Raw genomic sequence first — 26,881 nt, 5'->3', positions numbered from 1 at the left:
GTGGCACAGAACTAACAGCTATTCCCACAGGAAGTGCCTTCTCCTAGCAGCCAAGACAAGCTTCAGTGGTGATATGATTATTGCACTTGATTAGGTTTTATCCTTGCTACTGCCTTGTCTTAGCTGTTGTTGGGAGAAGCCAGTCTGATACTGTTCCAATGTGCTGCAAGCAACATGTGAAACAGCAACTGCCAAGTTTCTGTGGCCAGGTAGAAGTGGTGCTGGTCAAGAGTTGCAGATGAAATACAGCCTTCCCTACAATTCAGTTATCTCTAGCTTCTACACTATAGGGCCTTTTTAACACCCCTACCTATGGTCTGAAGTGGTACAGTCCATAATTCCACTACCTCGCTGTGTTTAATGTGTAGAATGTCTCTAAGCCACGTGCCAGGATTTGATGAGAACCACGGCCACAATGCATTTCTAAATATCCCGTCCGAAAACTGAAGGGAGACAGCAGAAGCTTTGCTCTAGCTGGATCCTGTTTACATTACTGCAACTGGCCAGACCTAAATGGTTAACCAAGGGTTTCTCTTCATGGGAAGGAGAGTTGTGAACGGGGAGGCAATCTGCATTCCCCAAAAAAAGCGCATTGCCAAAAGAAGCAGCTTACATCATGGGTCGCTGTAGCGTTCCCACACATTTTGCTCCTAATTACTGTCCTGCTGGACAGCTGAGCTGTTTCAAACAGGAAGCTGTTTATAGATAACGCTTGCAACTGTTGGGTCTGATTTGCTGGATGCCGAAGAGACGAGTTCGCTTCAAATTAAAAACTATCAGGCTCTTGTAAATAGTAGCAATGAGGTTCATCTGCGCAGTGTCCCTCCAGGCAGAGGTTGTGCTACGGTGCCTGTTTTCTCAGCAACTGTAAGGTAGGTGATGCTTCAAAAGCCTGAGATAAGAAGATAGATTGTGGGGCCACATACACTTGCTCAGTGGAGTGGGTGGTAAACTTAAGGCTGGATTAACAGTGGTGTAGCATTTTTTTATTATTTAATGGAAGCTAAGCTAAAGAGAGAGCATATTATGTTCAGTAGAGGAGTATAGTTTCTGGATTTAGTTTTTAACAGTTCTTGAAAAGCACGCATGCTGCAGTGTCTTTTTACAGATGGCGTAGTAGTCACTTGAATATTTACTGCAGTCTGTAGAGAGTGTAAAGTAAGCTCATAGGGTTGAGTTTGTGTTGAGGGGTAGCAGACCAAAAATGAGCTGTCTTCACAGCAGCAAACTAATAAATCTAAGGGGAAAATAGCACAGATAAATGGTAAGCAAAACCTTTCTCAACTCGTAATATGTCCTTCTAGCGTAGCAAAAGGATGGCAGTTCTGCTCTCCACGTTGCTGATCCACAAAAATAATACTGTTCGATTTTCTTTTTTTCTTTTTAAAAAAGAGTAAGGCATATTGAATATGCTCGGCTTAATTTTTTGCCTGCCACGCTGCTGTTAAAGACAGCTAAGTCTTGCCAGGAAAAAAAGGTGGCAGTAATTAAACGGTATTGGCCAACATCTTAGAGGAAGGCGTGGTGCAAAAAAATTGGAAACTTTTGGAACCGGTGAGATTTTCTAAGAGTCAGATTGGAGGGAGGGAGAGATGGAAACAGCAACAACGGAGAGGGAAAATGCTCTTTCCCATTGGTGGGTTCTGGTGGGTTCCCTTCCTGACCTGGCCTCTACACACCCTCTTCCAGGCAGTACTTAATTAAAAAGTGACAGGCTTCAAGGCTGCCTATAAAATTATAGCCTCTGACTGGGAAATGATTCCAAGAGTGGTTGCTGGCTGTGAAGAACTATCTGGGACTGAGGGAGAAACTCTCACAGTCATCCTCCTCATTTTCCAGAATGGAGCCCAATGCTTGAAAGGAGTTCTAGGAAGCCCTGACTTGAATTAAGATCTGCTTCTGAGAAATACCTATGGAAACAAAAACAAAAAGAGGGGTGTGTGTGAAAGGCCTAGTAGAAACCCCCCAAAACAAGATTTAAAAAAGAGTAAAAGAGGAAGGATGCCGGGTGAGTAGGGTTGGTGGTGGTGTCAAGTCAAAGGAGAATAGAAAAGAATAATGGCCGCGGCAGGGGGGGTGGTTAGTTGTGGAGAACTGAAAAGTGGAAGGAGAAGAGGACAAATGTATGTGGAAACAGGAAAAAATACAAATAAAGATCCCTTAAATGGTCTCTGAGGTGTGTGAAAGAGATGCTGCGATGGCACTGCAAGTATTTCTGAGGCACCCAAGTCACCTCAGAATAATCTCCCAGTTCTGGGCGCCGTCTAGTAGCCATTGCTGATGGGAGCGACCTGGACTAGGAAGACTATAAAGGAAAGGGGGTAGGATCCAGGGCTCTGAGGCTCCTAGCAATCTTCTCATCTCATGTTTGTGGAAAGCAAGCATGATATGTTAAGCTGCTCTGGAAGTGCAGTGGGGCCGAGGGAACTAACAGACCAGGGGGAAGAAATGAAGTTGGGATTAATCCATCTTCCCCGCAGCCTGGTGCTCTGCAGATGTTTGGCTTGCATTTCTCCTCAGCCCCAGGCAGGGCATCAATACTTGCTGGAGTTGGTTGGGGCTGTAGTCCAAAACATCTAGAAGGCACCAGGTTGGGAAAGGATGCATTTAAAGAAGGCAGTGGTCAGCTCCTACAAAAGCAAGGAGGAAAAGTAAGTTGCTTCTTGCTCTTCCCAGCCATCTCATGGCCAGGCCTAATATTAGGTCTCAGTGGTTATTGGATACGTTGAGCCCTGCAGCCATGACACTGAGTCAGTAGCCCCATTATTCAACCACCTGCACAATCTATATTTTTGTGGACAGTCTTAACCATCTTGGATGGGCAGCAGTGCAGCTCCCCATATGTACTCCTCACATAATATTTCAGCTGCGTGCAAACAATATTTTAAGCCACTATTCTTCAACTTCGGGTCTCCAAATGTTGTTTTTCAACTCCCATCATCCCCAGCCAATGCTAAAGGATTACAGGAGTTGTAGTTCAATAACATCTGTTGACAGGCTGAAGAACAATGGTTAAAGCAAGGTAGGAGGTTTAGGAGGAGGCAGAGTTTAGTCCTGAAGCCTGTTTCAGTGTCAGGGTTCAGACTTTAAAGAAAGTTTATCAAGAAACTGCCACAGTAGTGAGTAACTGCACTGAGCCCTCTGCAGATCTCGGATTAGCGAGCTGGGCCTCTCTAGAAGTGATAGCAGTCCTCAGGAATATACACTACCTAAATGCACACCAGGTTTGACAGGTGGAGGCAGAACAGAGAGTTCCAGTCCTTTCCCCCAAACCCTACTCCATCTTCATTCCCTGCCATTAGTGATGCCAGTGCCTCTTTTATCTCATAGAATTCAGTGGAGGCCACCTAGAACCAAGACAGCCCCAATCCATTTTCCCATGCTAATTCAGGAAGAAATTGACGTTTGTTCTTCCTCTTGAGCTTGCAAACAAGAAAAGCAGTGGAAAACAAAACAATTTAAGGCAGTTTTTTCATTAGGTTCGTCTCACCCAATGCATTTATACTTGGGATCTGTTCCTAAGCGGCTTTCATTTCCCTCAGTTGAACTCTCATAGCGGTTTTGAAAATGCAATTCGGGCCTCCCTAAGGGAACCGTGAGCTGACCTCTCCCACCATATGCATTGATTGGGCTTGGAGACTGGCTGCCAGCCTTTCCCTCCCAATCAGTGCAGTATAGGACTCTGTGACTGCCTGCTGTGTTGTCTGTAGTGTGCGAGTCCCCCTCTCTCTTCGCCCTCCTTCCCTGGGGAACCTTAAACCTCTTCAGCCTGGCGTTTCCATTTCTTTTGATCTGTTAGTCTGAACTTTTTTCCTGGGCCGAGGACAAGAGTGAGCTTTGGCTTGGCAAAGGCCCCTTTTCTCAGTTGCACTTGGGAGGTTTTCAATATTTCTTTGCTTTGCAAAGACTCTCTGATGAAGTCTGAGAACCCCTGATATAGCTTTTCTGCACAGTTAAGCAAATGACGTCCTGTGGAACTCGACTCTATACACCGCATAACACAAGGTACATGATAAGCTGCTTACATGCTGCAAAGGTAGGAGGCACTGGACTGTAGAACACTGCAAACACCGCCTGGAACTCCTGGAAGTCTTTGGAATTCCTTTTAACTGTTTATTCATTCTTTCCTTTTAGGAGTAAGGGACAAGCTCATTATGAAGAGTGATCTGGTTTTCTTTGTCTCTGTAATTGGCCTTGCCTTCCTGTCTCTGCCAACATCTGGATATGCTCAGCATATTGCAGAAGAATCCTGCTCTGTTCAGATTCTGGTTCCAGGCCTAAAAGGTAATGGGAATCTATTTTCATGACCAATGAAGTTCCCCCGATCCCACCCAGTCGTATTTTTGTTTGCTGAGGTTGCTTTCAGGATTCTTAGGTGTTTTCCATTGGTTGGCAAGAATGCGTTTACTAGGAGTTTCACAAACTTGATCAGGAGAGTGTTAAACTGAACCCTGAAAGGGGGAGATAATATTTTAGAGGACAGGGGACACACCAAGTACTGGGGACAATAACTTCATTGGTGTACAGGAAACTGGGTCAGTAGTACAGGAACTTGCTAATGGGCAGGAAAAACCAATAAGGAAGCTGCTGGAGGAAATGATTTATGGTTTTAGTTGTCTTTATACTAATGCACAGAACATGGGGAATAAAAAAGTTGAACTTGAGCTCAGAAGGTGGTAGACTCTCCTTCACTGGAGGTTTTTTCTTAAACAGGTGGCGCTGTGGTCTAAACCACAGAGCCTAGGGCTTGCCAATCAGAAGGTCGGTGCTTTGAATCCCCGCGACGGGATGAGCTCCCGTTGCTCGGTCCCTGCTCCTGCCAATGTAGCAGTTCGAAAGCATGTCAAAGTGCAAGTAGATAAATAGGTACCACTCCGGCGGGAAGGTAAACGGCATTTCTGTGCGCTGCTCTGGTTCGCCAGAAGCGGCTTAGTCATGCTGGCCACATGACCCGGAAGCTGTACGCTGGCTCCCTCGGCCAATAAAGTGAGATGAGCACCGCAACCCCAGAGTCGGCCACGACTAGACCTAATGGTCAGGGGTCCCTTTACCTTTACCTATTAAAAAAACTAGATCGTCATCTGTCAGGGATTCTTTAAGCTGTTATTCCTGCATTGTATGGGGTTGGATTAGATGACCCTGGGGGTGTTTTCTGACTCAACAATTATGTGATTCTATGAAATTACATGTGCATATTCGTTTTTCTAAGGCTTCGCCTCTGTAGGGGAAGGAGCTTTTAGTCTTGTGGTAGGGAGGTAAAGAAATCACTGGAATTGTAGGCAAGACCTGGGAGAGTTTTTAATGGTGGTGGTGATTAAACATCACTGCACACCCACACCCTTAGTTCTCTGTCTAAACAGGGCTGAGAAAGCTGTAGCCCTCGAGATGTTGCTGGACTCCAACTGCCATCAGCACCAGCCAGCGTGACCACTGGTCAGGAACGATGGGAATTGTAGTCCAGCAGCATCTGGCTTCAGGCATCCCATGCCTGCCGTAACCTCCCCCCAAGCATTGTAATGTGAAAAGCGTTGTGAAATTTGGAAGATTTCCTGATGGCAGAATTTCAAGGGGACCTGCACAAAGGTGTGCTTCCCTATTTCCATATAGGCTGGCATGTAGCCTGTTCTGGAATTCTGCATACTGGTGCTAAATCCAATTTGTAGTTGCATTTCCAGATCACTTGTTAAGAATGCTGTAGAATTTTCTTTTAGGCCTGCATTATATATTTGAAAAAGGGATGCGGGTGACACCGTGGGTTAAACCACAGAGCCTAGGGCTTACCGGTCAGAAGGTCGGCAGTTTGAATCCCTGCGATGGGGTGAGCTCCCGTTGCTCGGTCCCTGCTCCTGCCAACCTAGCAGTTTGAAAGCACATCAAAGTGCAAGTTGATAAGTAGGTACAGCTCCAGCGGGAAGGTAAATGGCGTTTCCGTGCGCTGCTCTGGTTCGCTGGCCACATGACCTGGAAGCTGTATGCCGGCTCCCTTGGTCAATAAAGCGAGATGAGCGCCACAACCCCAGAGTCATCTGCAACTGGACCTAATGGTCAGGGGTCCCTTTACCTTTATATATTTGAAGTGAATTTGTCACTTAGATCACTGCTGATCAGCTGATGCATTCTTTAATTCCACCAGATCTTGGTCTGCATCTCTGGTGATTTAGAGTTGCTCACCGACTAGGAAAATAAATAAATAGATGCCTCCTACATGGCGGTTTCAGTGCATTTAACAGTGGCCTGATATGCATAAATCAGTAGATGAAGCTACATGGAAAGAAGCACCATCTTCTAAAGTTTGTGCACTGAGCTGCTGTTAAAGACACAGCTGCAGTCACCTGTGGAAAAGAACGACAACCTATTATGATGGTGCAACGCAAGGAATTCGAGTCTCTCTGAAGCATCCTTTTGGATCAACAGTTGTAGTGCTTGCGGAACATGTTTTTCAGAGAAACTACTTGGCATGTCTCTTGACTTCATTCTCCCTAGGGTTAGCTAGTATGGCCTACCAACCCTCCTTCTGCCCTCCTTTTAACATTTCCAAAACATTTTCTGGGAACTGTCGTGCCTGAACATTCTGCCTCTGACCTTAAGGCCGCTACACTTAAAAAAGAGGGAAAGTAAATAAAGGGCCAGTTGGAATAGACTGGAATTATTTAAGAAATGTGATGCCAGATCCCATGCTTTAAGCATTATGGCTGAGTGCTTTTTTTTTACCCAGCCAGATGGGGTGTGGTGTGGTATAAATAATAAAAATATTATTATTTATTATTACTACTACTACAAGAAGTAAACACACCTAGCTAGCGTTGCAGCAGTTGTTAAATATTCATGCTTTGGTATTTTAGCAAATGAAGGAAATTTACATTTTGGTTGCTTAATGTCTTCAACATTTCATTCTCAAAGTATAAGGACGTCACTTTTTTGCATTGCTGTTCTTGCCAATTGCCACCTAGTTTAATTTGTTGTCCCAGTGTACTTAAGCATTAAGGTGTTCTCATGCAAATGATAAAACAAATTCAAGCCAATGAAAAGGCAGCACACAAAAGGGCAGCTTACATCTACGGTGTGTACCCCTTGGGCATATATGTGCCGTAAGCTTATATCGCTGTTAGGCCATCGTTACGGATTTGCCACAAGGGATCTTTGGAATTGCAGTTTGAGGCAGAGTTTTGCTCGCGTTACCGTACTCCTTACAGATCTACAGTTCAAGAGGGAAGGATTATTCAACTAAATTTAAGCCAGTAGTATACAGTTATGCCACGTGTACAGACCGCCTGCAGAAATAGACCCTAGTTAATGTGTAGCATTACAAGGGATGCGGGTGGTGCTGTGGGTTAAACCCCAGAGCCTAGGACTTGTCAATCAGAAGGTTGGCAGTTCGAATCCCCGTGATGGGGTGAGCTCCCGTTGCTCGGTCCCTGCTCCTGCCAACCTAGCAGTTCGAAAGCACGTCAAAGTGCAAGTAGATAAATAGGTACCGCTCCGGCGGGAAGGTAAACGGCATTTCTGTGTGCTGCTCTGGTTTGCCAGAAGCAGCTTAGTCATGCTGGCCACATGACCCAGAAGCTCCACGCCGGCTCCCTCGGCCAATAAAGCGAGATGAGCGCCGCAACCCCAGAGTCAGCCACGACTGGACCTAATGGTCAGGGGTCCCTTTACCTTTACCTAATGTGTAGCATGTGGTTGTTGGCATCATGGCACATGTGTTATATAGGTATGAGAAAGGCCCCTAAAGCACTATGCAGTGGAAGATAAATGTCTTTTGCAGTGAATACAGGGAAAGGTAGAGCGGAGTATAATGTGGCTGCTCCTTCTGCAGGAGGAAAAGGTGGCAATGCTCTGTCCCTGCCTACTGTGCATAAACTGGGCTGGGGTATGAGTCACTCTTGTGAAGGAAGAATGGTATGTACTGACTGTGTGTGCGAGTGAGTGAGTGAGTGAGTGAGTGTGTGAGAGAGAAAGACCTTGCCCATTCTGCCTTTATATTCCAGAATGCCATTGCCCAAGCCAAAATCCTGATTTCAACACCTTGAAGATGAAACTATCCAAATGCAATGCCTGAATTTAGGAGGATGCTTTTATTCAAACAGGTAGCACAGCACTTTAGAGAAAATGGAGAGCAGTGTTAAATTGGGACTGGTTGTCTCTTAACGAGATTTAATACAGTGCATATTTATAGAAAGGAATAGTCTATTCTGCAGAGCACAGACTAGGTAGATGGGGTCATTAATCTTGATCTACTGATGCCTTCTTTGACCTTGGAAGAGCATCTTAACTACTCTATCTTAGTTTCCCTGTTTGTAAAGTCAAAGCATTACCTCTAGATAAAACTACAAAACCACATAGAGTATGAACAGTTAGCTTACGTTTCGGGGAAAAGCCCTTCTATATATTGTCGCACAAATGCTAAAAATGATGGTCTGGCTGTTTAATGAGTTCCAACAATCTCATATTCCTCAAATGATCAGAAAACACTGAACTATCTGTCTATCTCTGCCTGAGAAAGAAAGGGAGATGGGTCCCAAATCTGCTCATGGCTCCACATATCCTACCTAATTAGAAGCTATAATCATAATAGTGAAGGAGATTGATGAAGAAATTCAGTGAAGCACAAAATGTCCTGCGAAGGCCACAGCTAATATAAAATCTCTAAAAAGCCATCAGTGCCTGATCTAAACTGTCAGGGGGGTAGCTGGCTAGCTTAGAGGAGTGCTAATGAGATTTGGAGCCTTTCATCTGTTGGCTGAAATCCAGCTCATGCCCTCAGCTTCTCCGCAGCCTTGAGTCTTAGTACTTTGGAGCAATCATATTTCTTTTTCTGGAGGATGTCGGTGAGGTGCCTTTGATGCTACAGCAAAGTTCAAAAAAGTACCCACTTCACATCTGGAATGGCCCTGTGGCAGAGGCTGCATTCACACAAAGGCAAAAGGTGTCAGGTAACCTTGTTGGAGCCATGGCTAAGGGCATGGCTCGTTTTTCTAAGGCCTGTACTGTATACACAGCAGTACATTATCCACATTTTCCTTCACAAGGAGGGCTATTGATCAACGAAGACATTTGAGAACATCCCAGAGTTTCCACTGCTACATTTTCTAGTGACCTATGGTACCATTTAAATGTTGCATTTCTCTAATGGTTAGTGCTTTATATTAGTTTGTTTGTGTGTGTCTGAATGTCTTATCATGTATTGTTGCTGTTGTTTTTAAGTTGATAATAGAATGGAAACCATGACTAAACGCAGAGGATCTGTCCGAAGTTTACTAACTGCATTCCCATTGCATGGGTGACATGTATCTGAATGTTCTGTGACCATGCTGTTCTTGTTTTCCGAAACTAAACTTTCTGCATCTTTTTTTCAATTCTCTCTTGCCGTTCTCAAGACCTCATTAGGTTCTGACAAGCCAGTTCTTTTCCTCTTGCATTTACACTCTCTCCCTTTACCTTTGGCCTTTTCCCATTGACCAGGCTTGAATGTAATTACCTTAGGGAAGAGACCTACTCTTCATTATATCTTTTAAACTTTTACCTGGAAAATCCCTCTGGAAACTTAAAAAATGGTGGAGTTCAAAAGCCGAGGTTGCTGAGCAAACACAACCAACCAGACCCTTGACACCAGGTGGTTCTTCTTATATCTAGACATACATGCACACACTGACACCCAAATGACATTGAGTGATCTTATACTCAGTTATGCTCAGAGTGGGCCCTTTGGTATCAATTGCAAAATTATTTCAGTGGATCTGCACTGAGTTTGAATGCCGTCCACTCCTATTACTTATTGTAATTTTCACTGCAAGTCAAGAGGCTTGTTCATATTGAGAATTCAAGCATGTTGTTGTTGTTATTGTTTCTCCTTTTTAACTACAAAACAGGGGATGCTGGAGAAAAGGGGGAGAAAGGTGCCCCAGGCCGCCCAGGAAGAGTTGGACCTCCAGGAGAAAAAGGTCAGTATTTTTTTAAAGAGGGAGGTGATGGAGGTTACTCTTCACGAAACTGTTTATTTCCTAGTGCTGAGTAGAGGGCATAGAATCATAGAATCATAGAGTTGGAATAGAGCACAAGGGCCATCGAGTCCAACCCCCTGCCAAGCAGGAAACACCATCAGAGCACTCCTGACATATGGTTGTCAAGCCTCTGCTTAAAGACCTCCAAAGAAGGAGACTCCACCACACTCCTTGGCAGCAAATTCCACTGTCGAACAGCTCTTACTGTCAGGAAGTTCTTCCTAATGTTTAGGTGGAATCTTCTTTCTTGTAGTTTGGATCCATTGCTCCGTGTCCGCTTCTCTGGAGCAGCAGAGAACAACCTTTCTCCCTCCTCTATATGACATCCTTTTATATATTTGAACATGGCTATCATATCACCCCTTAACCTCCTCTTCTCCAGGCTAAACATGCCCAGCTCCCTTAGCCGTTCCTCATAAGGCATCATGTATATCAGGCTTTCTGGCAGTATTGTCGGGTCCAGTGTTCTCAAAAGAGAAGAAATGGCTCATAGCATCTGGAAATGCAAGAACTGAGAGCCAGGAACCTAACATTTCTTCTGCCTTAAGTTTTCCTGGCATCATAATTCCATCTTCTGTGATGCAATCAAAACCATTGGAATTCCTGCCCTGTCCTCCATCACCCGAGGGAGTGCTGCTAGATAAAGCCGCTTATACCTGTAGAAGCTATAAAATATGTGGAAATGCTGCTGCTTTCCCTTGGAGCAAATATTTCTTTGTTTGAATACGATTTCCATCTACATTTTCCCTGGAGCATATGGGAATTATGGCTGTTCCTCATGAATCCCAAATATTTGTGATGAGAGCTTGTTCAGAGATGGTCTGAATACCAGTCGTGGAGAACAAACCACCTGCTCAGTGGCGTAGCTTGATGGGGAGCCACAGGGGAGGTTGCCGCGGGCACAAAATTGATAGAGGTGCAGAATTTCAACACCCAGTACTGCCTCAATACAGCTGTCGCTAGGCTCCACTGAAAACTGCTTCTCCATGCGAACCAGGAAGCGATCTCTCCAGAATGACTCTTTTCTTATTTCTGCGGCTGCAATCTCCTGGGCGACACGGATGCCGTTAGGCAGTTGAACACATATGCATACTCCATCTTGTTTCCCTCCCTCCGCATGGCCCAAGTGCTGGCAACCCCTGCTATGCCACTGCCCTGCTTGTTGGCTTCCTGGATGCATCTGGCTTGCCACTGTTGGAATCAGAATACTGGGGAAACCTCTGGTCCACAGACCAATTTGGCCTGGCAGGCTGTTGCTTAAAAAACACACCCCACCTGTTGTCAGCTGAGTGACATGAGTGGTCCCACCCACTTATCAAAGTTGACCTATAGGTGTGGTGGGAGATAGTGACCAAGCAGAACTGAACTTCCAGTGGATCTATGTGCATCAACTGATTGAGCAGGTACAGTGGTACCTTGGATTAAGAACTTGATTCGTTCTGGAGGTCCGTACTTAACCTGAAACTGTTCTTAACCTGAAGCACCACTTCAGCTAATGGGGCCTCCTGCTGCTGCCGCACTGCCACATCCCGATTTCTGTTCTTATCCTGAAGCAAAGTTCTTAACCTGAAGCACTATTTCTGGGTTAGCAGAGTCTGTAACCTGAAGCGTATGTAACCTGAGGTACCACTGTACTTCAGTTCTGCTTTTTGCAGAGTTCTGGCATGAGAGAGGGTTCTCAAAACGAAAATCCAGCAGGACCCTGCTTTCTTGTAATACCAGACTTAGCTAAGGAAAGTTATTTTTCACATTCAGGAAGCAGCCAGAGTGAACAGACTGTATTGCGGGGGGCCAGTAATGCTTGGAGCAAGGGGAGGGGTGTGAGAAAGCAATTCCTTGGCCGATCTGGCAATGGTTTATGTTTATAATGATGCTTTGGGACTTGCACAAGCATTTCTGTAATTCCATTTGTGCCAGGCCTGTAAGTTCTAAAATACTTAGGCTCTCTGTGAGTATTATTAAAAAGTCATAAGAGGCTATTTTCATTGTAAAGAAATCTTATGAGAGAACAATTGCACACCAGAAACCAATTTATCTGACCCCTTTTATTTGACCTTTCTTCTGGACTTAGAGCACTGGGAGCTCTTTGAGAGAGACCTGGAAGGAGTAGTTAGAAAATAAATACAAAAAGTAAATGTGGCATTTGGCTTTAGAGAAGGTATAAAGTTTCTGCCCCCCACACACACTCAAGCTCACCATAACAACGGTAAACAGCTTTGCAAGAAACGAAAGAAATAGTTAAGAACCTCTGAATACCAGTTAATGTTATACTTGTCAATTTTGTTGCATTATGATTTTATTTTTTTTAAGAATACACATACAATAATTGTTCCATTTTTAAAAAGAAATTGGATAAAACAGTAAATCGCAATCTTAAAACACAGGGCATCTGATTTCATCATCATCAATAATAACGATATTGATTATTATTATTTATTTTTAATTGCAAATTTAACAACTTTTGTTGGGTACTACTCCTAAGAAGAGTGAGGGTTGCTTCTGCAAAGAGTTCCAATGTAGAGAATGTCAGGTGACCCTCTGACATGTCTAAGGATGGAGAAATCTTCCTGCCTTCCTTCTTTTGAATTTCCATTGCACACTTCAGCTTGCCAGAAGAGCTGCCTAGGCTTAAATTAATAAGTGATACTAGTTTTAAGTGCTTTATGTTGAGACCCAAAGACGTGAGTGAACCTCAAGGATCAGAAAACACAGGACTACTGAAAAACAAGTCCTTTATTAAGATCAATCACAGTTCAGAATGAATGATGCAAACTCTCAGGTTGGACAGAACTCTTCTTCAGGCAAGATATTTCTATAATGGTTTTTGTTTGTTTAAAGAGGGGGCTGTTTCTATGCCAGAGATCCATGAAGGATCATGTTAGCTGGAAGTATATTGTTCTATTGTCTAATGCAGAGGTTTTCAACCTTTTTGAGACCACAGCTCCCTTGACCAACTACAGTGGTACCTCGGGTTAAGTACTTAATTCGTTCTGGAGGGCTGTTCTTAACCTGTAACTGTTCTTAACCTGAAGCACCACTTTAGCTAATGGGGCCTCCTGCTGCCGCTGCTGCACGATTTTTGTTCTCATCCTGAAGCAAAGTTCTTAACCCGAGGTACTATTTCTGGGTTAGCGGAGTCTGTAACCTGAAGCGTATGTAACCCAAGGTACCATTGTACATTCTTTCTGCAGCACCCCTGTGGGGCTCAGGAGCCCAGTTATTTCATCTCTTGCCTGCAGAGATGGCAGCTTCTCACCCTTTTTCAAACATCCTCCCTTGTGGAGTGTTTCCTCAGCCTCCTCTCCCCTCTCCTTGGGAGTCTGGGCAGCCGCTGCTGCTGCCCCAGATCTCTGAGCTGCCCCATGCCTGCCCCAACGAGAAGTGCTTCCTCACACTGCCCCACAGGGGCCTGAGGCTTGTCTGTCTAATCTCAACAGCAAGGGCTGGCAGACTGGCTGGCTGGGCTCCCTCACCTGCTTGCTTGCTCACTCTGAGGCGACCTCAGCTCCTGGCAACCAGCACCCCCTGACCAGCCCCAGAAGCAGCATTTGCCTGGGGAACTTGTAGCCAAGCCTGCTGCAACAAACAGCTGTGCAAGCCTTTGGGAGGCAGAGATGCGAGAAGGCATCAGAAGAGAGAGGGAAGGAAAGAGAGACAGAGGCCAGTGTTGCCCGTGGCACCCCTCAACATCATTCAAGGCACCCCAAGGTGCCATGGCACACTGGTTGAAAACCACTGGTCTAATGCACTGAACCCTTTCACACAACTCAATTTTGTATTGAATATAGGGATTATTTGGTTGCATCTGTTATAAGAGCTTCTATCTTCCTACATGCAACTCACCCTGTCATATGTACACAAGTGTCCTATATAATCACTCTAATTTTTCCACGCATGGATGAGAGCTTCAAGCTGGGTTCCAAAATGTTGGCTGACGAGACTGCTGCTTCTGTTATCTAGTCACAGAAGACTGTTATGAATTTTTCCTGTGTTCACGATGAGCATTGCAGCAGCCTCAAATATGCCCGCCAGAAGATGCCACAAAATTAGTATTGGTATCTCACAGCAGGAACCGAAATGGTTTTTCAGTTTTAATGGCAATGCTGTACAGCATTTTTACAGCAGAGTTGTGACAAAACGAGCCTCTTAAAAAATTGGCTATCTCAGCTATTTGTCATGAATAAGGGACATACGCACAATAAGGCACAAACTGGATACAAATATTGCTAGCAATGCTTAAGTATTTGTTTTGTGTCCTTTTCACCGTTTTTTCCAGGTTGACTCAGGGCCTGAGGTTGCAACCCTATACATGCTTTCTTGGCAATGAACCCCATACGTCTGAGTAGACGTGTACAGGATTGCATTATAAAACAATTTCTGGGTGCGTCCATGCACCCAGAAGCCTCCGGATTACTGTAGCAGCTACTGGTCAAGTGGAAAAAACCATTCAGGCTCTTTGTTTGCATGTTCTGCCTGTTCACTTACAATCTGCTACAGGTTTTCTCCCTGCAGCACCAAATAAGAAACAAGATGGTTGTAATGGGGGGGGGGGGTTGGAATATAGCTCACCAGAATTCATGGTTGCTACAGCCTGCTGGGAGCTTCTGAGCAGGCAGAGGTTATTCTTAGGCAACTTGTGTAAACTGGTTACCTCCGTACTAGTGTGTGCTCTTCTTGGAATGAGATCTACACAAAACAATCCATGTTTTTTCATTCTTCTGCTCATTTTGGGTGCTATTGAACAATGTTGTTGTTTAGTCGTTTAGTGGTGTCTGACTCTTTGTGACCCCATGGACCAGAGCACGCCAGGCACTCCTGTCTTCCACCGCCTCCCGCAGTTTGGTCAAACTCACGTTGGTGGCTTCGAGAACACTGTCCAACCATCTCGTCCTCTGTCGTCCCCTTCTCCTTGTGCCCTCCATCTTTCCCAACATCAGGGGTGGCCAAAGTATTGGAATCTCAGCTTCAGGATCTGTCCTTCCAGTGAGCACTCAGGGCTGATTTCCTTCAGAATGGAGAGGTTTGATCTTCTTGCAGTCCATGGGACTCTCAAGAGTCTCCTCCACCACCATAATTCAAAAGCATCAATTCTTTGGCGATCAGCCTTCTTTATGGTCCAATAACATACATTAAAGTTACACACACACACACACACACACACACACACACACACACACACAGTGAATCTAAGCTCCTGCAACCATTTCTGTTGCATGCATAATAGAAAACCTGGAATAATAATGAAAAAGATGGCCAGATGCTGAAGTGTTGTTGACAATATTTATATCTGATTTGTGCTGCAATGTGCATATTTATCTCTTATTCATTAGAATTTGCTGAGGCAGCCAATTTTTTAAGAGGCTCGTTTTGCCACAGCTCCACTGTAAAATGCTGTATAACACTGCCATTAAAACTGAAAAACCTTCTTGTTTCCCGCTGTGAGGCTCCAGATAGTTATTTCGTGGTATCTTCCTGAGGCTGATGTGCACTCCTCGTTAATAAAGACTTTGAATGCATACAGGGAAAAGATCAGCCGTGTAGTCTGCTTAGCATAGATGAAATGAAAGGGCTGTAATCTCAGACCTGTGGTTGTGAGGGCACGATCTATTCATTCCAGTGGGGCTTGAACTAATTTTAGTCTCTGGCAACTCTGACTGAGGACTACATGATGCTTTCGGGTATTTTTTGATACATTAGTGAGGCCAAGAGGGGGGTATTGTTGTCTGGGTAGTCCCCATACATACTGCCCAGGCTTGTGCCCCAGGAAGATCACTTTCGTGTTGCTAACACAGCAGTTTGATTTCACCCCTCGAGGCAGACTCCATTGTCTCTCAATAGTCTCTGACTACTGAGGGTATATGTAAAAATTTACATTTATTTTGTCTTTTGTTTTGTTTTTTCCTCCTCCAGGAGAAACAGGGGACAAAGGACAGAAGGGAAGCATAGGGAGACATGGAAAAATTGGCCCCATTGGTTCAAAAGGTATGTTTTCATTCAATATTTGTTAGGTGGTTATTTCTGAAAAGTTGTTTAAATTATTTTGAGGTTTTTTCTGCAAGGAACAAGAGATGATTGACCATGATTACGACAAAGCCATATGCGATGATCATGACAAATAAATGAGGTTGAGTTCCCTTCACATAGGTCAGCATTGGCAAGGCTTAAAAAAACCCCATACAACTAGTGTTCTGGTGTCAGTGTATAAGATAAAGGCTATTGTTTCTACTTGAAGCTATCTGCTGAGAAGCTTAACTTTATTTTCCCTTTCTTAGGAGAAAAAGGAGATAATGGGGATGCAGGCCCACCTGGTCCTAATGGAGATCCAGGTAAACCAACCATATTAGCACTGGTTTTAATGTCTTAACATCCAATTTAAGGTCCTAATTAATAAATGTGAAATTATGTATAGTTTGTATAAGCTTGTATAATACGGTTTTTAAAGATAGAATATTTCAGCAGCCATAATATTAGATTAACCACTGAACTCGAGTGATATGCATACAGATGTGAATTAGCCTTTAGCAGTCCAACTCGTCTTTTCTGTACCGATGTGTACTACACTCTCTCAAATTCAGCTCATGTCTATGAATCAGTCACTCCCCTACCCCCACCCCAGCATAATTCCTATTTTGTATGGGAAGACACAGAAGAATCTTAGTTTGAACACAATTGTGAATGGATACAGCCATTTCTATGATTATCTTAAATAGTTGCAGGAAACTGTGGGCTCTGTTTGAGTGCAGCCAAGATATTGGCTTACTACACATGGTTGTTCAGGAGAAACAAATGATGGTTTGCATATCATGCTAAGAGCAGGCCTCGTGGTTTATATTGCTTGTCTGCAAAGCGGGAGCCACTGAGCAGCATCTACCAGCAAGGTGTTCATTCATAGTCTGCCATGGTTTATTCCACACTATGGTTTACTATGACGTACAGACCATCCCGTGATCCCTTTGTGTTGGGATGGACCATGTTGAACACAAACAACTGTCTTATATGTATGTACCAGCAGCCAGTCTGGGGGGTTCAACACCTGCAATACAGCGTTATTGGTATTCTCCAGAGCAGGGGACGGCAAGGCTTACCGGGCATCGGCCGGATCACTCCCACAGAGATCCTCCGTGGGCGGGCCAGTGCAGCACGATGCTGGAAATTGTGTCTGCGCATGGCCAGACGCCGAAAATTGCACCTGCGCAGAAGCGATTTTCTGTGTCTGGGCATGCGCAGAAGCGATTTCTGGAGCCGCAGAACAGAGTCCCCGCGCCACGCTGCACCAGTTTAGCGCAGCGCACGGGGACTCCCTGAGTGGGCGCTCGGTTCAGGGGTGGCTTGTGGGTTGGCTAAACGGCCTCCGTAGGCCACTTCCGGCTCATGGGCCTTAGGTTGCCTACCCTTACTCCAGAGGGTTGGAGTAAGAGGATAGTAAGTTAATGGATAAAAGCTATGAAATATGACTATTTTGGGACATGGGTGGCGCTGTGGGTTAAACCACAGAGCCTAGGGCTTGCCGATCAAAAGGTTGGCGCTTCAAATCCCCGCGACGGGGTGAGCTCCCGTTGCTCGGTCCCTGCTCCTGCCAACCTAGCAGTTCGAAAGCACCTCCAACTGCAAGTAGATAAACAGGTACCGCTCCGACAGGAAGGTAAACGGTGTTTCCGTTCACTGCTCTGGTTCGCCAGAAGTGGCTTAGTCATGCTGGCCAAATGACCCGGAAGCTGTACGCCGGCTCCCTCGGCCAATAAAGCGAGATGAGCACCACAACTCCAGAGTCAGTCATGATTGGACCTAATGGTCAGGGGTCCCTTTACCTTTATGCACTATTTTGGGTAGCCAGAAAACAGTGTGAGATGTTTTGTGCAAATGCCCATATGTAACTTGCACACGGATTTTCTGCAGGCATTCCTTGTGAATGTGGCCAGCTACGAACAGCCATTGGTAAAATGGATAACCAAGTGACCTTGCTGACGACTGAGTTGAAGTTCATTAAAAAAGGTAAGAATGTCCAGACAAACCTTCTCCCCTTCCTTGCATGTGGGGCAATCTTGCTTGCTTAATCACTGGTTGATTGTGCTATGCATTAAGTTGGTTTATAGAAATGCAAGTGCTCACTTTTCAGCACTGCCCTCCCCCGCAGCTGTTGCTGGTGTGCGTGAGACAGATAATAAGACTTACTTGCTGGTGAAAGAAGAGAAGAGGTACATGGACGCCCAGCTCTACTGCCAAGGAAGGGGAGGAACCCTGAGCATGCCCAAGGATGAAAACACCAATAGCCTAATTGCTGCTTACATCAATCAAGCTGGCCTCAGCCGAGTTTTCATTGGCATTAACGACCTAGAGAAAGAGGGCCATTTTGTTTACTCCGACCGGTCCCCAATGCAGACCTTCAACAAATGGAGCAACGGAGAGCCAAATAATGCTTATGATGAGGAGGACTGTGTAGAAATGATAGCCTCTGGAGGATGGAATGATGTCGCCTGTCATATTACAATGAATTTTGTTTGTGAATTCGACAAAGAAAATGTGTAGAAATATAATTCCTGCCCCCCCACTCCCAGCTCAATTTTTGAATCAAGCTTTGTGTACAGGTTAGGCTGTGTGTCTGCACTATCGGTTTTTTAATGTACCGGAATAAGCTGGTGCAGTCCACAAATCCTGAACTGCTATCTGTTTATGGGTGGTTTTTGTGCGTGTGTGTGTGTTTGCACATAACACTAAGCTATGGTTGGTTTTAACCATGATTTATTTAATAAGCCATGGGGTGTCTCAGTTTCTTTTGTTTCTCCAAAGCTTTGCTTGTTTCCCAGCCACTCCTGCCTTGTGATTTGTAGCCTGATGAGCATTTGGGGTGGGGTGCCCAAGCAAGCCATGCTTAAGCCAGGTTTTCACATAAAGCAAACCATAGTTAAATGAGTCATGGGTTCACAAGCATATCATGTTTGTTGGCAGAAAATAAACCAGGGTTCATTTGCTGGGTTGGGTTCACCCGTTCAAACAAATTTATTTAGGCTAAACAAATCATGGTTTAGCAGTATGTGCAAATCAGCCTTTTATTTGAAAGTTAGTACCTTGTTGATGAGGTACTAATCTTTCAACAAGCTTCATATTAGTCTGGACAAATATCCCAGAACACCCTCACCTCTGCCAGCGTTTCAAAGTTGTTCTATCACCAAAAAAAGCAACATGACATTTTTATGTGTTTAGTTCAGGTTATGCGGATATCCATCCTGCAAAAAGTCCTCATATCTGGTCTGTGTGTGTGTGTGTGTGTGTGTGTGTGTGTGTGAGAGAGAGAGAGAGAGAGAGAGAGAGAGAGAGAGAGAGAGAGATGCATACACATTCCAAGATTAAGCCATGGCGTATGTCAAGTTTCCCATTCCATTTGTGTGTGTGTGTGTGTGTGTGTGTGTGTGTGTGTGTATTCATAGCATGGGTTTTCTTCACTCATATTCAGCACAGCTTTTTCTTTCTTTCTTTCTTTTCAAGCCCTGTTTCATGTATTATCTTTGCAGTGCTCCCTCCCTTCTGTCATGCAGGTGACCTCATGTACGAAGTGGAAATTCACAGCACATGCTTCTTTTTCTTCCACAAAAAAAGGAATTCCAATACAGTTTGCTTGTTTTACCCATAAGGATAGCTACTTTGTGGAAGGAATAGGGGCGTGCCCACTTCTATACCATGCAATCCCTCCAAGCGCAAACTTTCACTGAAATAATGAGACTCATTCATTTTAACTGGGCTGGCACAGGAAATCTTCCTAACAGATTAAAGAACAGCACATCATTCTGGATAGAAGTAGGCACATGTGAACATGAAATATGTTAAGAATAGGACACAGAAATTAATGAAGGACAAACTTCAACATTAAGATCTATAACACAGGGTGCTTGTGCCAATCAACTCCAAGACCTATCCTAGTTACTTTTGTTGATAAAGTATTATAGTGGTATTTTTAGAAGTATATTATATTAGTATTGTACAGCTGTAAATATAATCTAGGTATTTCAAATATCAATATTCACCCTTCAGAAGGGAAGAGCAGAGTCAACAGAGACATGGTTTAAAGAAATTTGGCTGTAATCCAACACAGGATTAAGCATAGTTAAACCTCTTGAAATCGTTGGGCTTAAACTCAGTTCTGCGCAAGATCCCTAGGCAGAAAATATTCATCAAATCGCTTGTTGAGATTAGTGGAAATCTACAACGAAAGTGGAAGGTATAAATGTAGATTTTAGGAAGATATTTTTGAAGACCTATAGCCACCATTTCTATCTTTTAAAAAGCCTACTCTTCTATTGCTCACATTAAGTTCTGTGCTGGTTCATAATTATAAAATGTAAACTTTATCTTTTATCACTTTATGAATCCTAATGAACTAGTTCCTTAGCTCTTCCATTACACAGTTGCTAAAGTGGGAATACAGCACTGATGTAAACCAGTTCAACTCTTTAGGTAGTGTTTAATAGATTATAAATTGAGTATTGCAAAATTATTTACAGAAAACATGAATATTACATTTTCCTTATGTACCCTTTGGCACAGAGTGGATCTGAGCATTGTGGCTTGATGGCCAGAATAATTTAGCAAAGTTAATCAAGTCCCAGCCTGTTGCAGTTTAAAGCAATCTCAGTAGCCATAATGCTACTCTGAATTACACATGAATCAGGATGTTCCATTAAATCAGGAGTGCATTTTGCACAGAACTGCACCCTAGATAGCTGCCATGACTGTGTTTAGATATTTGCATGCTATTACTGTTTTCTTAAAAATAATAATAATTATCCAAGCAGGTCTTTGTAAGTTGTCATGCAACTCACGAAAACTTTTAAGTTATTCATATTCTGAAAGATGCTTTAAAATTCATTTGCCCATCCTTCCGTTTGTCACTGTAGGCACATAGCTAAATGAATGCTAAGATTTTGTGGGAGTAAGTTGACTCTACAGACTTAATGAATGTTATCCATTTACAACAGAGGATGCAGCTGGTTGCACCTGACGTTTGGCCCTTCATGAAGTTCTATAGTTTTAATTATTATTACTGAGGCCTTAATCCCATGATAGAGTCAATCCAATTGAATTTCTTCTAGCCTGGTTGCAAATCAGGGGAGGTAGCACATGAAACAGTTGAAGTTAAAATTAAATTTGCATTTTATTTCCCAGTTCATCTGCACAAACAAATCCACCTGAAGCCAGATACAAATCCCAGCACTCAAGCAGTGGGTATTAATTCAGCTGGCTTCTCAAGATTGCTGGCGTTGGAATTAAACTGAGAAGTTCATTAATAATGGGTGAACTACAAGACTGAGTCCAGTACATGAACAAGAGTTAAAATTGGTTCACCATCTCTATTTGACTTTATGCTGTTGTTCCCCACAGAGATAGTCATTGGTTTAAAACAGGCATCCCCAATCTTCGGCCCTCCAGAAGTTTTGGACTACAATTCCCATCATCCCTGACCACTGGTCCTGTTAGCTAGGGATCATGGGAATTGTAGGCCAAAACATCTGGAGGGCCACAGGTTGGGGATGCCTGGTTTAAAACTTTACAGAAGCATAGGACAGCAGTTCACTTAACAAATCTATATTTCCAATCCTGCCTATGCATAAACTGCCTTCACTTATTTAATAGATATAAAAATGTGGCGGTTTGTTATGACTAGTTCACTTCTGCATTAGGCTTGCATTGCTATGCTGGTAGAGTGCTTTCTAAATCTGTTCCTCCTTGTTGGGATGTTGTAACTTCTGTGCAGCACAGAGCTATTCCAGAATTTGCTAGCGGACCATCCATCACTAAGTCACTTATAATTCAAGCCCTTTTCCCTTTCTCGTTGAGGTTTGTAGCATTTCAAGTAGGGGTAAATAATCTTTCCCCATCCATTGTTGGATTTCACTCCCATCACTCTCAGCCAGCAGGAATGATGGGATTTGCAGCCCAACACCATTTTGGAGGGCCAGAAGTTCCCCATCCCTGGTTTAAAGCTCTCTGCTGCTTTGCTCATTAGAAAGAACTTGGATACAAAAATGAATGTGGGGGCATGCATAAAATAGTGAATACTGGCCCATGTGATAACTTGGAATAACTGCAGTCTTGTGCATAGTTGGTAGTGTATTCTGCTGAAGAAAGCAGGAGTTCCTTCTAAGGCAATACACAGGGGATCAGACTGTAAACCTAATCTTGCCAATGTTGATTCAATAGGATTTCTATGTAAGCAAAAACAACAGGGTTGGGTGTATAATAGGTTTCCTGACGCTGTAACATCCCAGAGACTATGACAAAAACAAGAGTGGATTATCTGTAACTTGATACTGACCCATTGATTTAGTTCCCAACATTTAAAGCTTTGAGGGTATACGTTTTCTGTTGCGTTCTTCAATATTTATGTTTAATCTAACGATAAGCTTCCTGGTAGCACACAAATGCAAGTACGTAACTAATTTATAGCAACTGGATTGATAAAGGATTTTTTGTTTGTAGCAATTTTGCTCTCAAAAATAAAAGTATGGCAAGCATTTGAAATTATTGTGTATCATTTTGCGTTTAGGGAAAATAAATAAATAAATTTTATCCCAACTTTTGTTTCCTCTGAGCTTAATTTCTTTTCACTTGTTCCTACCAGCTTCCCCAAAGAGGTGAAATCCCTACAGTTTAATTACAACCCTAGAATTTTAAAAGAATTTAAGGAAAGAAAAAAATAACGGTAATATGTTTGACTCTACATAGAGTGTTTTTCTCCATTAAGATGTAACTTGGCTGCAGATATACAGGTACCATGCCTTGGGACCTCAGGTAAAGTTAAACTGAAGAAATTAATGGGAGGAAGTTCTCACTGCTTCCAGGAAGTTATCTGCGGACTCACCCACCCTGCCAATTTTGGGTGTTTGAACACCCCCGTGTTGCACCCCAACCCTCTAGGGAGGTGCAGTGTTCATCACTGTGCATAGGTTGCCATGTCTGAAATGTGTTTGTCTAGTAGACCAGCAGTTCTCAAACTTTTTTCTCTGGGCCACGCTTTCAGAATAAACATTTGCTCGTGCCACAAGAAGTTTTTAATTGACAAGAAGCACATTGGAAAACAAAAAGGAACAACTCCTAGCAGTCGCTTGATTTATAATGTAGAGCACAACTACTTTGTAAGATAATCATGGGACACCCAGAAAATTTAAAACAACGCAGCAACATAAGAAATCATCACCCCCTGCAACAACAACAACAGCAGCAGACAACAACAACAACATTTGTACCCCACCCATCTGACTGGCTTCTTACATGCATACCTTAAGAATGTATATACAGTGGTGCCTCGCAAGACGAAATTAATTCGTTCCGCAAGTCTCTCCGTCTTGCAAGTTTTTCGTCTTGCGATGTACGGTTTCCCATAGGAATGCATTGAAAATCAATTAATGCGTTCCTATGGAAACCGACTTCAGACCAGGTCCGGGGACAGTCTGTCCCCCGACCTCTTCTGAAGGCTGGGGGGGGGGGACAAGGGCTTTTCTTCCCACCCCCAGCATTTTAAAAAAAACCCGGGACAGCGGAGACTTCTCCGCTGTCCCGGGGTGATCTTAAAATGCTGGCGGGCGGGAGCGAAGCCTCCGCTGCCGCCCGCCAGCATTTTAAAAAACCCTGGGACAGCGGAGGGCTTCTCCGCTGTCCGGGGCGATCTTAAAATGCTGGCGGGCGGCATTTTAAAATCGCCCCGGGACAGCGGAGGACTTTCGTTCCGAAGCCGGGCGGCGGCGGGAGGTGTTCCTGCCCCACCGCCCGGCTTCGGAGCATCGTTCCGAAGCCAGGCGGCGGCGGGAGGTGTTCCTGCCCCGCCGCCCAGCTTCAGAGGAGGTCCGAGGACAGTGGGGAAGACGCGCTGCGCTTCCCCGCTGTCCCGGAGATTTCCCTATGGGCTGTCGTCTTGCGAAGCAAGCCCATAGGGAAATTCGTTTTGCAAAAAGCCTCCAAAACGGAAAACCCTTTCGTCTAGCGGGTTTTCCGTCTTGCGAGGCGTTCGTCTTGCGGGGCACCACTGTAAGATCAATGAGAGATATGAACTTGATTTTGCTGGGTAATTAATTTATATTAGGTCTCAGCTCTTCATAAACACAAAGAAGCCTTTCTTTTTCTGATCTTTCATATCTGTCAGAAAAGATATCTATCCATTTTTCTGCAAATAAATAAAAAATATTTTGATACTACACTACACTAAAATGTTTACCATATTTTTCGCTCTATAAGACGCACTTCCCCCCTCCTATCCTAAAAAGTAAATGGAAATGTGTGTGCGTCTTATGGAGCGAATGCAGGCTTCGTGGGCTAAGCCAGAAGGGACAGAGCGCGGCTCTCTCACTTCCCTCACCTCCTGCAAAAGCCCCCAAGAGCCGCGCTCCCTTTAAAGAGCCGCGCAGAGTGTATGTATGGCTCTTGGGGGCTTCTCCCTCCTCGGGGAAAAGCCTGCAAGCGCCGCACACACGCTCCATGCAGCTCGTGAAAGGGAGCACTGAGCAGAGCCTGGGATGCATACAGGCTCTGCTCAGTGCTCCCTTTAAGTAATATTTTTTTTCTTGCATTCCCCCTTTAAAAACTAGGTGCGCCTTATGGTCAGGTGCGTCTTATGGAGCAAAAAATACAGCAAAAGTTTCTTTGGTTGCCCCTGAACGTTTGCCACCCTCCTCTGCCACACCAATGCAGCTTGCAACACGCTTTTGAGAACCATTGGTCTAGAAAAGCTTTGATAACATTCCAAGAGATAATGCACTACTGAAAAAACGTTCCTTTAGAAGTTATATGGCAGAGGGTTTTCTAGCAATGCCTGTGCAATGCAAACCACCGTGTTTCAAAGTGAGATGTGGATACATGGTGGTGGACACGCACCACGTCTCTGTAGCCAATTGCGTCTTCCCAGCACACCAGTACTATGTGTCCCTGTGTGTTGGCAGGTAACTGCTCCCGCCCCCATAGAGACTATAATGTTGTCACAACACATCTGTCTTATATGCTACAAACATGTCAGCAGTGCCAGCCCTGACTTAATCATTTTTGTCCAGCGTGCAGTTTAATCATCTCTGCGTTACCATGCTGCCCTCTAGTGCCGTACTGGAAACGGTTGCTTTGAGTTTGCTATTTTGCAGGCAAGGCAGCCGGAACACTGATCCCAAATGTGGTGTTAGCCTTGTGTCACTGTTGTTCTCATTGTAAGTGCCACTTGGACTGGCTGCTAATGCATTATGCTGTCTCTCTGGCCAGTACCGTATTTTTCGCCCCATAGGGCACACCGGCCCATAGGACGCACCTAGTTTTTTTTGGGGGGAAATAAAGGGGGAAAAATTATTCCCCCCCAGGTGAAGTCACGCAGCTCTCCCACGGCTAGCGGAGAGCTGCACGAAGCCCGAAGCTTGGGGTGTGCTGAGCTCAGCGCGCCCCAAGCTTCTGGGTGCAGGCAGAATAACCAAATTCAGGTAACGGGCTTGGATTCAGAGATGTCCTCCGTTGGCAGAAAAGCACTCCCACTTGCGCAAGCCTGGTCCCTCTGAATTCGTTCAGCATAGGCCCCTACTCCACCTCATTCCACACCATTCGAGTGGCAGTGGATATGATGGGCAGAGGGAGTCAGGAAAACCCTTTTTCGTGAGAGCTTATTCGTCTCTGGATTCACCACACTGACTCCTTTGCAAGATGTCACCCTAAAACAGTTCTGGAAGACCTTTGGCAGGTTTAAAGAATTGAAGTAAAGCCAAGAGTCACCTCCCAAAAAAATCACAGTTAACGCTAAACTAATATTTGGAAATTAGTTTTAATATAATATAAAATAGATTTAGGAGGCCATTTGTACCCGTTGCGGCAGTTCAGGAGATCTGTTGGCGCACGATAGAGAGTACCTATGCATGGCTTATTACTGAGGAGGATGCCATAAAAATAAGGATGAATTAAAGGCAAACACTCAGCAGGAAGGAGCAGAATTAAATAAGCCCATTATTATGCATAGGTGTTGCCTTGAAAAGAGGAATGAAAAAGAAATGCAATACGATAAGCTGTTTAGTTTAGCCATTTTTCATTTAAAACAGGCAGTGGAGGATATAATTGACTTAATATTTCGTATTTCATCAAGTGGTTGGATTTTACCTTTAATGGCTCTTAGCTAGCTTCTGATGGAATTTTGTTTGTGTTAAATTTTTCATTTTATTTATTTCCGGATTTTTTTAAACATGCAATTAAATTTTATAGGCACATGTGAATAGAGAAGAGAAAATAGAAGTATGAAGACTTCTCTTTTCATAGCTCCTGGACAATTTTTGGTTTTATGTCAGTAAAACCTAAGTCTCTCCCCCCCTGCTCCAGCCTTTTTTTAAAAAAAAGCTGTCCGCTTTAGAGGCAAACTCGGAATAAATAAAAAGAAGGTTTTGTTGGCATAGTATGTAATGAATTTTAATATTTTTAACTATTGTAGTGTTGATGTTTGTGCACAGGCATGGTCCTCACAATAAACAGATTTTGTTTATATAATATAACATTAATAAATTCAAAGAACCTCGGACAAATCTTGGAAGAAATAAGGAAGAGCGCAGCAAATCAAGAGGGATTGCTCGTTGCAAACTGAATGGGAGCATGCGGGGAACCATTTGCAGTGCTGATGGTCTTAGGGCCCTGGCAACCGACCAGCTTCTGATGCTGTCAATTTGCTATTAGGAGAAAAACCACCCAAGCCTCCTGTTTCAGCAGATGGGATATGTTGTGCATATATACACTCACGCAGTATTACTTACAGGCTTTCTGCCAAGGTAAGTCCACGCTACATGAGAATGATCATCCTCTGGCTGTTGTGCTGCTAATACTGCAAAAGAGACCTTCCATTCCAGGAATGGGTCCAGGAGCAAAGTTTGTGAAGGCCAGGATCG

General features: G+C 44.1%; 1 protein-coding gene across 3 annotated transcripts; it reads left to right on the top strand.

The window, feature by feature from the left end:
- The first annotated feature begins 412 nt into the window (after positions 1-412).
- On the top strand, positions 413-22,568 carry COLEC11 (collectin subfamily member 11). 3 transcript variants are annotated; one of them, XM_028722471.2, is made up of 7 exons: positions 413-872; positions 4,135-4,284; positions 9,870-9,941; positions 15,912-15,983; positions 16,274-16,327; positions 17,898-17,993; positions 18,118-22,568. In XM_028722471.2, the coding sequence occupies exons 2-7, from the start codon at positions 4,155-4,157 to the stop codon at positions 18,525-18,527; spliced, it is 834 nt and encodes a 277-aa protein (XP_028578304.2). In that variant the 5' UTR covers positions 413-872; positions 4,135-4,154; the 3' UTR covers positions 18,528-22,568. The 3 variants fall into 3 exon arrangements, with proteins under 3 accessions (XP_028578304.2, XP_028578307.2, XP_028578305.2); XM_028722474.2 differs by having other exon boundaries at positions 422-872; positions 18,136-22,568; XM_028722472.2 differs by lacking the exon at positions 413-872 and adding an exon at positions 3,742-4,036.
- The last annotated feature ends 4,313 nt before the right edge of the window (positions 22,569-26,881 follow it).

This window comes from Podarcis muralis, chromosome 3, assembly GCF_964188315.1.
Source record: "Podarcis muralis chromosome 3, rPodMur119.hap1.1, whole genome shotgun sequence".
NCBI lineage: Eukaryota > Metazoa > Chordata > Lepidosauria > Squamata > Lacertidae > Podarcis > Podarcis muralis.
This window is presented reverse-complemented; position numbering and strand designations above follow the sequence as displayed.